Below are 13727 nucleotides of genomic sequence, written 5' to 3'. Positions count from 1 at the left end.
CCAGCACCAAGTACCTCGGGACTGAGGGAAAGATGGAGCAAAAGAGAAGGATTAGTCAGGGGTCTGTTTCAGAAGCAGTTAGAGCTTCCGATTCTGTCCTCCCGCCTCACACAGGGGCCACTATCGCTTCGCCACTCGGGCAGAGCTGGAGGGTGATAAAAAAATAGAGGGTCTCTGGACCGAGAGACGCAAGGCACAGTTGAGGGTGGGGGCTAAGATCCTAAAATCTAAAGCAAAAGGTTACTGAAAGTTGAGATTCTTAGTCGCCTTCCTCTGCTTGGCTCTCAGCCTTATACCTTCCCTGCAAGCATTAAAAGAGCCTTTTAGAAAAATCTAAACAGGTTGGGAGAAGAGACTAGAATATACTGATATTGAGAGGGATGGGGGAATCTTCAATGAAATGACCCAGCAGAGTCCCTGTAGAGAACTGTCAGCAAGACCTCGAAGTCACAGAGCTTTCAACCAGTTTTTTAGTGTTTCCCTCTTAGGTGAGTGTGCAGATAAGGGTCGCCAAATATTTAAGGGAAGGTTCTAATATGAGTATCAAGTAAATACAAAGAAGGAAAAACATAAAGCATCATTGAGGGAGAAGAAAATTTCCAGGAAAAAAAAATCAATATCTTCAGAAAGAGAAGAGATGTCACAGCCATAAAACAAGCATTTTTTAAAATCCAGAGAATAAACAAAGAGCTCATGGAAATGAAGATCATGATAGAAATGAAAAAAAAATCAATAGAAGAGTTAGCAGAAAAAGTTAAGGAAATCACTTTAAAGTGAAACAAAAAGACAGATGGAGGATTGGAGAGAAAAAGAATATAAAAATGAGAGCGCCAGACCAAAATATTTCAGATATCCAACATCTGAAAAACAGAAGTGCCAGAAAGAGACACAGAGAAATGGGGAGCATCAAAGGAGTCATTCAAGAGAAAAGACTAAAAGTAAAGACAAAACGTGTTACTGGTTGTGCCTGAAAGATGAGATTGTGGGTGCTTTTTCCCCCTTCCTCTACCTTTTTCTTTATTTTCCAAATTTTCTGTAACAAGTATTTTTTAAAACTAAGGCAAAATGTGTGGTTTTAGTATTACCAACATTGCCCTAGAAAATTTAACTCACAGGTTGTCTGTCATCAAAGAATGAATATGTAAAAAGAGCATGTTGAATGGGGCAACCTAATAAGTTCAGTCATTTAATCAGAAATTATGTCCTCAGGACCAAGTTCAGACTAATTTTCCTCCCCATAAGAAAATGCTCTCCTAGAGGGGCACCCAAAGACAGGCCATAGGGCTCTGTCGGGTGTCAGATTTCTTTTTAAATTATTATAAATTTAAAAAATCGAAGTATATTTGACATATAATATTAGTTTCATGTGTACAACATAATGATTCCACATTTGTATACATTGCAAAACAATCACCAAAATAACTTTATTTACCCTCTGTCACCTTACAAAGTTAGTACAGTGTTATTGACTGTATTCTCCATGCTATACAGTACATCCCCATGACTTATTTTATTTATTTTTATTTTTTAAATTTTATTTATTTTTGGCTGCACTGGGTCTTTGTTGCTGCGCATGGGCTTTCTCTAGTTGTGGTGAGCAGGGGCTATTCTTGGTTGCGGTGCGCGGGCTTCTCATTGAGGTGGCTTCTCTTGTTGCGGAGCACGGGCTCTAGTTGTGCAGGCTTCAGTAGTTGCAGCATGCGGGCTCAGTAGTTGTGGCACACAGGCCTTAGAGCGCACAGGCTTCAGTAGTTGTGGCTCGTGATCTCTAGAGCACAGGCTCAGTAGTTGTGGCGCACGGGCTTAGTGGCTCCGCAGCATGTGGGATCTTCCCAGACCAGGTATTGAACCCGTGTCCCCTGCATTGGCAGGCGGGTTCTTAACCGCTGCGCCACCAGGGAAGTCCACTTGCTTATTTTATACCTGGAAGTTTGTACCTCTTGAAACCCTTCACCCATTTTGTAACCCTCCTAACCCTTCTTCCCTCTGGCAACCACAGATCTTTTCTCTGTATCTGTGAGTCTGGGTTTTGTTTGGTTTTGGGTGTTTGATTTTTATTCTCATTTGAGCTTCTTTATTACAGAACACTCATTATTATACACAAATTCCTCCTAGGTCTTTTGGGCTGTCAGCCCTTGGCGCACCAGAATACAAGCCATTCTGTACTGTCAACCCTGCATCCTAATGTCCCTCTTACAAAAAGATTTGAAGCTTAAAAACCTTCCGGACCTGTGGAGGCTTTTTGGGAGCTGCTGACCATTTGCATTGGGGCTATTTTTGGCTGCTCTCTCCTCCTCCTCCTCCTCCTCCTCCTCCACGTTTGTGAGCCGACAGCCTCCTCAGGGGGAGACATGAGCATGAGCTCTGGGGTTGGAGACTTTCCTGTTTCCTGGATGTTAGGCTTTCCTGTTGATACTGACCACTGTGGCACGTTCTTGGAGAAAATCCAGTGCAGATGTTGAGAGCCAAAACACAATGTATCTATGATTGAACTTCCAAACATTTAGTTTAATGGCTGTTATTAGTTTGTAATGTAAACACTTTGGATGACAGGTGTTATGTTTCCATTGCTTAACTTTTTTATTATGGAAAAATTCAAACATATCCAAAAGTAGAGTGGAAGTATAACCGTCCCCCACGTACCCATCAGCCGGCTGCAGCAGTCGCCCACTCACGGTCCATCTTCTTCTAGCTCTCCTCCCCCTGCTCCCAGCCCCCGCCCCCGCCCCCTGGGTTATTTTAAAGCAAATCCCAGGCATCACATCACTTCATACAAAAATACATATCTCTGAAATGCAAACATTCTTTTAAAAAAGAAAAAGGACCACATTATTATCACACCTAAACAGATTTTTTTCCCTTAATTTTTCCTCAAATATCCAGTTAGTGTTCAATTTCCCCAGTTGTCTCAGACACTGTTTTTTATAGTTTTTCCCCAAATTGGGATATAAATAAAATCCATACATTGCTTGATATGTTTTTTAAATATTTTAAGAATCCCTCCCCCTCTGTTTTTCCTTGCAGTTTATTTATTAAAGAAACAAGTCATTTTTTTTCCTCTGCATTTGAAAAGAAGGGTAGTGAAGTTCCAGATTACTAGGATCATTTTGAAATTGTGATGAAATGCTCTACATTAAAAAAAATATGTAGCGTTTGAGAGAAATGTATTCCATGTCTCTAATTAAAAGTCACCTCTCGGGCTTCCCTGGTGGCGCAGTGGTTGATAATCCACCTGCCAATGCAGGGGACCGGGTTCGTGCCCTGGTCAGGGAAGATCCCACATGCCACGGAGCGGCTAAGCCTGTGCGCCACAACTAGTGAGCCTGCATTCTAGAGCCCGTGTGTCACAACTAATGAAGCCCTTGCGCGTAGAGCCTGTGCTCCGCAGCGGGAGAGGCCACTGCAATGAGAAGCCCGTGCACCACAACGAGGAATAGCCCCCGCTCGCTGCAGCTTGGGAAAGCCCGTGCGCAGTAACGAAGACCCAACTCAGCCAAAAATAAATAAAAGAAAATAAATTTATTAAAAAAAAAAAGTCACCTCTCATTGAGGTCCTCCCTGGCCACCCAGTGTACAGTTCTCCATCTCCCAAACCCTCAGTGCTTTACATCCTCCTTTCCTATTTTATTTTTCCTCCTGAACACCTAGCACTGCCTTACACGCGCTATATTGTTATATTTTACTTGTGTATTATCTGCCTCCCCTCTAGAATGTAAGCTCCAGGTAGGCAGGGGTTTTGTGTGTTTTGCTCTGTGCTGTATCCCCAGCACTTGGGTAAGTGAATGAAGGAATGTTAAGGCAAGGCAGAAACAGGGTGAGGATGGCTGTGTAGAGCAGGGGCAGAGGCATGCAGAGTGGAACCAAGTATCTCCATGCCCTTCACCTTGTTGATTTCTGGTATCCACTAGAATCAGAGATCCCTATAGATCTCTGTGAGAAGCTCAGATGGTAAATGTCTTTTGCTTGTCACTCAGGGATAGAGGAACCTCTCTGCAGATGCTGACACAGTATCTTGGCCCTTTCACTCCATTGTAGGCTCAGGTCCCCTCAACCACAGGCTAGTGTGGCCAGGTTTATCAGCAGAATCTGTGCTGTTCTGAGTGGGAGGCTAGTCCCTACAGACATTTACCATCTGAGCTTCTCACAGAGATCTGTAGGGATCTCTGATTCTAGTGGATACCAGAAATCAACAAGGTGAAGGGCATGGAGATGCTTGCGTCCACTCTGCATGCCTCTGCCCCCCCCCAGCACGGCCATCCTCACCCTGTTTCTGCCTTGCCTTACCGTTCCTTCATTCACTTACCCAAGTGCCAGGGATACAGCAGAGAGCAAAACACACACAGCTGTGCTGTGTTCCAAGGTATTGTTTTAAGAGCATTTCTAGCTTTGGTTGTGAGGTTCTTGCCACACTGACAGGGGTGTGTCACTGGAACAACTCATCCTTGTTCCTGGAACCCTGCTCTTAGCCTGGATGTGCACTTTCCCAGTAAGATGTGCGGCGTCCTGTGAAGGGAGTCCGTGGCACGGATTCTAGGTGCCCCCGCCCCTGGCCCCGAGGGACCCATCTTTGTGTCTCCATGGAGAGCAGCTAGTGCTGATACCAGACCAGTAGATTTAGAATGCTTTCGGCTCTGTGAAATCCAGAAAGGACCCCTGTTTTTTTGTTCTATTTTTTTTTTACTGTATTGATTTGTTCTGTCCAATACGGCAGCCCCTTGCCATAGGTGGCTATTTCAGTTTAAATATTTATTTATTTATTTATTTATTTTATTTTATTTTTGGCTGCGTCGGGTCTTAGTTGCGGCGTGCGGGCTTCTCTCTAGTTGTGGCGTGCAGGCTCCAGAGCGTGTGGGCTCAGTAGTTGTGGCACACAGGTTCCAGAGCGCACGGGCTCGGTAGTTGCAGCATGCAGCCTCACTCATTGTGGCGCACGGGCTTAGTAGTTGTGGCGTGTGGGCTTAGTTGACCCGCGGCCTGTGGGATCTTAGTTCCCTGACCAGGGATCGAACCCACATCCCCTGCATTGGAAGGCGGATTCTTAACCACTGGACCACCAGAGAAGTCCTGTTATTTCAGTTTAATCAAATTAGGTAAAATTAATAAAAATTTAAATCCAGTTCCTCAGTCACACCAGCCACACTTCAAGAGCTCAGTCGGCACGTGGGACTAGCAGCCACTGTACTGGATAGTGCAGATCATGGAACGTTTCCATCACAACACAGAGTTCCGTGAACAGCACCATCAGTGTTCCTGCTCAGAGGCTGACGAGTGTGGGGAGGTAACTTCAGAGCACCGAAGAGAATGCTGAGTGACAAACAGTGAAAAGGGAAGCTATTGCAAGTTTTACTTCATGTCCTTCTTGTCGTGAAACACTTCTCCAAGTAAGTGCTTACTTAGGGGAGACTTGAGGTTCCCCATGCTGACGCCTTCCATTAGAAGGTTGTCCCCAGAGCGTTCTCAGTGGTTCAGTCACTCATCACCTTTTAGCATGTGCTAGGGACACAAGGTGTCCACTTCTTTAGCCAAGGAATGGCTCCTTCCTGCCCAGACTCCATGCTCTGCCAGAGAACGTAAGATTCGAAGCTCTCATAGCAGTTTGTATCTTCTGAGTTAGTGGCAAAGAAAGTTCTTATTACTCTGGGTTTGTCACTTGTGGTTCTACTAAAAGAAGAAAAAAGAAACCCTGGGATGAAACCGATACTTTTCTAGAAGGTCGACCGAAAGCTTTTCTGTTCTACCTGGTGAGGTCGTAGCGGCAGAGCCAGGAGCAGATGAGGCGAGGGAGGCTCCCAGGGCACAGATTTAGGGAAACACACTCAGGTGCCAACCTTGAACTTGCACAGGGCCCAAGGCTGAGTGTCTCCTCAAATTTTGCATCCTGGGTGCCTGGCTTGCCTCCGCCTAGTCCCACCCAGGCTGGCTCCTGAGCCCCGTCACCGCTCACTCTGGCAGGCTCGCCGCATGGTTGCAGGGCTTCTGGCCTCGTCCGTGGCTCTTTGAGCACAAGCAGCCTCCTACCGTGTCTGAACCTCTCCCTTAGCTGGAACCCCTCAGATACGAGCTGTATCTCTTTGCTCTTTGCATACCCGGCCCAGAGTGGAGGACGGATAAGTAGCTAATAATGATCAATGAGCAAATCAGTCCACCAGGGGTCAACTCAGTGAATTAAAGAGACAAGAACTCTCGTGACTTAGACTTTCTCATTAACGGTTCAGAGAACGTCCCGCCTTGTCACCTGCCAGGCTCCACGTCTTGGCACAGCTGAGTTCTCCCTGTGCACAGGGAGGCCGAGAGTCCTCTCGTGCGCATGCCTGCTGGTGGGCACCGCTCCCCCTACCTCGCCCTTTCCCAGGCTTCTGTCGCTTTCAGCGTCAGGCTGAGTTACCGTGCTAGAAAGCTCCGTCTCTGAGCGCGGTTCTCCCTCTCTCCCTCCTCCACCCCTGCTGCCTCCAGAGCCCATGTCATGCTGCAGCCAGACCGTCCTAGGAGCACGTGGCTGGCTGGGGCCATGATTCAAGGAGGAACGGGGTACAGAAGCAACAGCTGTGTTCACGCTGCCCTTTCTCCCTCCCACAGAGCGTGCTGAAGAAAAGGGACCAAGTGCAAGCCGAGTACGAAGCCAAACTGGAAGCTGTGGCTCTGAGGAAGGAAGAGCGGCCCAAGGTTAGGGGAACCCCCCCACCCCCCAGGGCGGGCGGGCTGCTCCGGGCTTCCGGCAGTGATGCCCCACGGATGACGAGTGAATTCGTGTCCCTAGATCCATACGACCAAGATGGTCAGTGCTAGCTGGGCGGGGTTGATGCTGTTCTTTTCCTCTTTTTGCTCCCTTTTATGTCTAATGTACATTGGGGGTTGACTTTCCTGCTGTTTCCTGGGTTGTTTTTGTTTTTTTTTAAGGTTTCCAGCTCTGCCATTCATAGGCAGTTCCTGTCTATGAAATGGGGCTGAGGAGACCCGGGAAGAACAGTCTAGATCAGTGTTCTCAAAAGTGTGATTTGCGGACTGGTCCACAAACTGTAACCAGCCCAGGAGGAGGAAAGCACAGAAGCTGAGAGTGAGCACTTTTACAGCCCTGTGTGCACAGCTGCCCTCTGTCTTCAGCAGCCCGTCCCGCCGACTGATTCCTAGCTGTCCCTCTGATACTGTGCAACACGGCCTGCTGAGCCCACGTCTCCGTCTCATTTAAAGGGATGACGTGGAATACTGTATTTAAGAAGTTCACTCTTAACAATCTAGCTTCTAAATATAAGTATAGAAGTCACTCTTCCTGGCTAGGGAGGGAAGGAGAGACAGCAAGTTCTGCCACTAGCCTAGTTTGGAAGCTGAAGATCCTGTATTTAAAAGATGTCACTTAAATAGTTCTGTCAGCATTCGTACCTGCTCAGCACCGAATGCAAGCTTTCTCAGAGGCTGGTTTTGGCATTTAGTATATGTTCAGCCCTATTTGGGACAGTTCCTTTCCAAAGACAGGAGCTAAAGGTTATGAGTAATAGGCCGAATTAAATGTTGACTGTGCCCTGGATTGCTGGCCGCCTGCAGGTCACACCCACTCTGGGGCAGACAGAGCAGAGGAAACAGATGTTTCTGGCTCACGCGTTCCACCTGGGAGAGCTCCCGCCTTGTGCTCTACCCTTCTTGCTGGCCGGGGTGACTTCCCTTCTCCTCCCAAGGAGTGTTGAAATCTTCCTGCTGCTGCTGTTCTCACCTCCCTGGAGCATCACTTACCCATATGACTCATTCTCTTGGCCACAGGAGTCCTTACGAGATGGGGAAGGGTTTCTTTCCAGCCAAGGAGACCAACCAGTAGGTCCCAAACACGCCTATACCCTCAGCACACCGTGGGGAGGCGGAGTTTGTCTTCCTTCTCTCTCGTGGGATGCTGAGCCACACCAGACTGAACTTGGCTACTTATTTAGCAGTGGTGATACTTAACAAAACAGGGGCTGTCCCGACCGTGTACCAGTGAGTGGGATCCAACAGTGGGGGCAGCAGAAATTGTGTCTCCAGTTTGGGGTCTGGGGCAGCCGCTACTTTGGTGGGCAAAGGAGGGCTCAGTTGGCAGCCTGTCCAAGTCAACCATGGTTTGGTAGACAGAGCACAGGATTTAGAATCACATGGCCCTGGGTTTGAATCCCAGCTCTGTCCCCCAGCTTGGACTGGTTTGCTCATTAGTCTTTGTGGGATTCGTACGTGTGATTGCTGTGAAGATGGAAAGATCAGCCCAGTGTCTGATGTAGTAACAGGTGCTTCATTGGTAGATCCTCTGTTTTCCAAACTAGCTCCTGTTGCCTCTAGTAGGACTGCTGAATGAGAGCTTCGTTTTCTGGGTTTGTTGCCACTTTTTTTTTTTTTAAATTATTAAAAATGTTTTTTCTGACTGCACTGTTGGGGGCATTGTTTCCTTGTGTCCCAAAATGTCCCCTGCTTCTCCACACCTCCTGAGCGTCTTTCCTCCCTGACCACCCATCAGCAGGGAGAGACCTGTTGTAGGAAATGAGTAGCTTAAGATTTTTCTGTGCTTTGTTTATTGTTTTATTTTATTTTATTTATTATTTTCTTTTTAAATTTTTTTATTTATTTATGGATGTGTTGGGTCTTTGTTTCTGTGCGAGGGCTTTCTCTAGTTGCAGCGAGCGGGGGCCACTCTTTATCGCGGTGCGCGGGCCTCTCACTATCGCGGCCTCTCTTGTTGCGGAGCACAGGCTCCAGACGCACAGCCTCAGTAATTGTGGCTCACGGGCCCAGTTGCTCCGCGGCATGTGGGATCCTCCCAGACCAGGGCTCGAACCCGTGTCCCCCTGCATTGGCAGGCAGACTCTCAACCACTGCGCCACCGGGGAAGCCCCTGTTTTATGTTTTGAGCTTCACTTTCCAGAGCTGCTGTTGGTGAGAGAAAAGCCAGGGTATCAGGAAGCAGGTCAGGGCTGATTCTCCCCCCAGGACTCAATGAGTAGTACTGTTGGTAACTGTCATGGGAGCGAGATTGCTCACAGGTCCATCTCAGGGCTGCAGGGAAGGAGAGGATTCCCACTGAAAGATGGAGAGTTTTCACAGGGAGGCCCCGGGTCTGGGCATGTTAACAGAAGATCTGAGGGAATCTCGGGGCTGATTTTGTTCTGAGGTGAAATCTTGAAAAGTTGCTCTGAGGAGTGAGGGAAAGTTGATTTTATGTGACGCCATGGAGAGGTCACTTCTCCGTAACCCAGAAGAAGGAAATGGCCTCTTGGGTCTCCATGTCCCTCACTGGGATTTCACACTGGAGTGGACATCTGAGGACAGAGGACTGAGTCCCCTGGCTCCAGCTGCCGGACGGAGAGCCCCGTGGCTGCAGCTTCTCGGCGTGTGCTGAGGGCAGGCAGCGGTGAGGCCTCTAGAGCTGAGGGAGAATGTTCGTATCGCAGAATTTGAAGTTTTGCTTTGTCTTTAGGTTGATGAAACTCAGCAGACCCCGAGGTGGTTTATTTTCAGGAAGACGGAGCTTTGATTTTGCAAGCTTGGCTTTCCTCACTTTAATTTTGAGGTTGGAGAAATTACAGGCACTCAATAAGGGGGCTGGCTGCCTTCTGCTGCATTTGTCAGGACCACAGACTTGGGGAAATCTGAGAATTTGCCCCTCCTTAGAAGCTTGAAACAAAGCTATTACTAGAAACACAGGGGGGCTGAGGAATGGCATTTAAAACTGGACGGGAGGCATGCACAGTCTATTGTGGACTCATATGAGGGTAAACCATGGGGGGGGAACGTGCACATTTTATTCTGCATTTGACTCTTTTCAAATGCTAATATATTCACATGTTGCTGGTTCAAAAAATAAAAAAATAAGGGATGCCAGGAGAGAATGCTTTATAAAAGGTTAAAAAAGAAAGAAAGAAAGGGACTATTTCAGGCCCTGACCCACTGGTAGCTGGTACTGGCTACGGGGCCAGGTGCAGAGGCTGTTGGGAGTGGGTCGTGTCATGGTGGAGCTGAGGTGTGTGGTGCGGGGCCGGGTTGCTCCTCAGGGTGAGAGCAGGTGAGGAGGGGAAGGAGCCCCTGGGGTCAGCTGGACAGGCCTCTTGAAGGCTGTGGACCTTCAAAGTCTCTTAGAATCACCAGAATGGTGCACATTCTGGAATGGGGAGGATGTGGCAGAGAGCAAGAACTCCAGTTGTGAAGCAGCAGATAGGAACAGGGAGACTCGTTAACATGGAGCTTCGACAGACCTGAGAGTTTTGCAGGGGTATCTGTTGTTTCCAGATACTTTCGACAAGTGAGGAGACACACACCTGATAATTCCCAGTCGTGTCCACGGCGGCTGTGATCTCAGCCTAGCTTAGGAAACCAGACTCATCAGCCACAGAAGGGCAGGACTCTGTCACCTCCCTTACTGGATTCCTACGACAGCCTTCTGTCAATGCGGTTCCCATTTTACAGATGAGGAACCAGTGCTCAGGGGAGTTATATGACTTACACGCCAGTGCTCACACACGGTGGAGCTGGAATTGGGCCACGGATGTGTCTCGTTCCAAAGTGGGAGCCCTTTATCCCCACTACAAGGGCTCCCAGCAGTCTTTGCTTCACTGAGGGGTGAGGCTTCCGGCTTTTGTAAGCTGCATGGCTGGTGCGAGAGGGACTGGGCAGAGCACCTGGCCTGCCGCTGGCTCTTCAGTCTGTGTCTGCTGGTCCATTCAGCGGGGGCAGGGGAGCTCGTGGCTCCTGTTCTCAGCGCAGCTGCTCTCCACCTGGCTGCTCGCTTTTCCCTCCTCAGCTGCTTTCGGTCTGAAGTTTGTTTCTTTTTATGTAGTTTTTTAAAAAAGCATTCTTTCAGGGCACCAATGACTTCCTGTTTGCCAAATTCAGTAGCCTCTTCTCAATCTTTACCCTGCCTCAGTGTTTCCTCAACTTCTCTTCATCTCACAGCTCCCGTAGAAAATGAAAATATTTGTATTGCACACTGGGATCAAAGACCAGGTTGCTTGAAACTGGAGGTGGCCAGCCTGGAACTCTGGCTTCCCCGAGGGCTGGGGGATAATATTGCCGTCGTTCACACAGCACCAGTTAGGAAGCTGTGCCCTGCTTTTCACTTAGTGGCATATAGCCGAGAAGACAACTGTCTTGAATTGGTTCTGTCATTGGTCCTGGCACCTGTCCCCCAATACTGGGATCATGTCTGCCTTATATAATCTTTGGGGACTTTATTAACCTACTGTCCTCATGGGAGCAGATAATGTGATGCCTCCAGCCTAGCTCCAAGAAGGATACTTAGGTAGAGATTCATATCGTAGGGCTGAGAGATGCCTGGTACGTGGAAAGAGTTCATTGATACATTTTTCAGTGAATGTTGAGTGAATTCACATTACCACCCTGCTCTCCAGCACACACATGCTTAATCTCATCCTGTGTTACCCTTCTCCCATTGCTCCACAACCAATATTCTGTAATGGAACTTCTCACGAGACGTAGGGGAACCAATGTGAAGAATGCAGTCTTGTCCTCTGTTTAGAAATTGTTGTCTTTTGAGGTCTTGTCTGGAGATTCTTCTCCCTTCTTGGTATCTTGTGATCAACAACACCTGACCGTTAGCATTGGATATTCCCATCTCTACCCCCTCCAAATACAAGGTAGCATACATAACTCTAACAGTACCTCAGTCAAAAAATCAGAACATTGAGATAGGAAGGAATGCAGGGTGTTGCTAGTCAGTGAGTTGATTGTCACAAAGACACCATCCAGAAAGAAACAAAAGTGAGAGGAATGCAAGCCCAAGCGTCTGCTGCCAGCAGCCCTCCTCTCCGTAGAGTTGGGCAACTTCAGCAGCTGGTCACTTCAGACAGCTCACTCAATCCCTCTTATTCTCTTCTTTTTAAGCCCTCCCATCTCCTCCCTCTTCTAACCCCCTCCACCCTTGTGTTTCTATGGCTCTGCTGTCTCTGACTCACTTCCTGCTTCTGTGCCCATATTTCTTAGTAACTTCTGCTGACTCCTTTATTAAGCCTATACATGTAGGCTTTTCCATGAGTTCTACCCTTTGGCTCTCCCCTCCTTAGCCCCCCTCTTTTATTCCCCCATATATTAAAAAAATTTTTTAATCATGGCAAAATACACAAAACGTAAAATTTACCATCTTAACCATTATTAACTGTACAGTTCAGTAGTGTTACAGTAAATTCACATTATTGTTGCAACCAATCTCTAGAATTCCTTTCATCTTATGGAACTGATACTCCATATTCATTAAACAACAAAGCCCTGTTTCCCCTCCCTCTGGTCCCTGGCAACCACCATTCTCCTACTTTCTGTTTCTATGAATTTGACTACTCTAGGTATCTCTTATAAGTAGTTATAATGAAGTAGTATTTGTTTTTTTGTGACTGGATTATTTCACTTAGCATAATGCCCTCAAGGTTCATCCATGTTGTAGCATGTGTCAGAATTTTCTTCCTCTTTAAGGCTGCATGATACTACGTTGTAGGTGTATATCACATTTTATTTGTCCATTCATCTGTGGACGAATACTTTAGTAGCTTCTGTCTTTTGCGAATAATGCTGCAGTGAACATGGGTGTACAGATATCTCTTTGAGGCCCTGCTTTCAGTCTTTTGGATATATACCTAGAAGTGGAATTGCTGGATCATATGGTAATTCTATTTTTAATTTTTTGTTGAACTGCCATACTTTCTTCCACATGTGCAAAGGTTCCAATTTTCTACATCCTTGCCATTACTTGTATTTTCTGGTTTGTTTGTTTTTTAACAGTAGCCATCCTAATGGATGTGAGGTGGTAGCCTACTGTGGTTTTGACTTGCATTTCCCTAAGGATTTGTGATATGGAGCATCTTTTCATGTGCTTGTTGGCCATTTATATAACTTCTTTGGAGAAATGTCTGTTTGAGACCTTTACTCATTTTAAAATGGGTTATTTGTTTTTTTTGTTGTTGAGTTGTCTCAGCCCCCTCTTGTGGAGGGAGGTCTCACCCTTCCCATGGCTGCAGCTACCTCCTTTATCTGGTCTGTGGACCTGTCCTTTACCGTGAGCTGTATGGTGGACTACTGCCACCCAAACTTCAGGCTCCTCTCTGACTTCCTGTGTTTTATTTCTTGTGTGCAGTTGGTTGCCAAATCTGTCAGTTCTGTCTCCACCGGGCTGGTCTGCTCTGTCCCTTCTGGTATTTCAGCCATCACTCTGGCTCCAGGGTGCTGAGGGTGATCCCAGGCCAGTATAGTTTGGTGTTGACTCATCTCTCTCATCTCTGGTGAAATCTTGGGGTGAGGTAGCACGGGTGAAGGGTGGCATGAAGTTTGAAAGAACATGTTTAATAGTATTATAATATTTTATATTTGGAAAATGAAAAAGAAACCTTTTGATGTGACATGGAATAAAGTTCAGTCAAATATTCTTGACTTGAGGGGTTATGCAAATGATAGATTCTCTTTTGTGAACAGCGCTTTACAATATTGATACTGATCAGAACTAACAAATAATTGGTTCGGCGCTTAACACATGCCAGGCACCAGGAGTTTTATGCATATACTACCTCATCTAACCTCATTCCAACCTTATAAGGTGGAGGGTATTATCCAGAAAAAGAAACTGAGGCGTAGAGAGGCCCAACGTCACCCATCTAGGAAGTGGTAGATGCAGTATTCACGCCCTGGAAGTCTGGCTCTAGAACTGTCTCTATAGTAAGAGGAAGCACAAGGCTTTTCTATTTTCCAAAAAGGACGCATGAGTTAAATGGGCCTCAGAA

At 47.0% G+C, this 13727-nt stretch overlaps 1 protein-coding gene across 1 annotated transcript in view; it reads left to right on the top strand.

Moving 5' to 3' along the window:
* SNX30 (sorting nexin family member 30) overlaps positions 1-13727 on the top strand; it is a 114932-nt gene that overhangs the window by 88732 nt on the left and 12473 nt on the right. The window contains exon 7 of the mRNA XM_061200095.1: positions 6577-6663. Within this exon, the coding sequence (XP_061056078.1) occupies positions 6577-6663 (87 nt within the window). The remainder of the gene's footprint in view (positions 1-6576; positions 6664-13727) is intronic.

The sequence above is a fragment of the Eubalaena glacialis genome, chromosome 9, assembly GCF_028564815.1.
Source record: "Eubalaena glacialis isolate mEubGla1 chromosome 9, mEubGla1.1.hap2.+ XY, whole genome shotgun sequence".
NCBI classification, from domain to species: Eukaryota; Metazoa; Chordata; class Mammalia; order Artiodactyla; family Balaenidae; genus Eubalaena; species Eubalaena glacialis.
The sequence above is the reverse complement of the archived record's forward strand: the minus strand, read 5'-3'. Positions and strand labels throughout refer to the sequence as shown.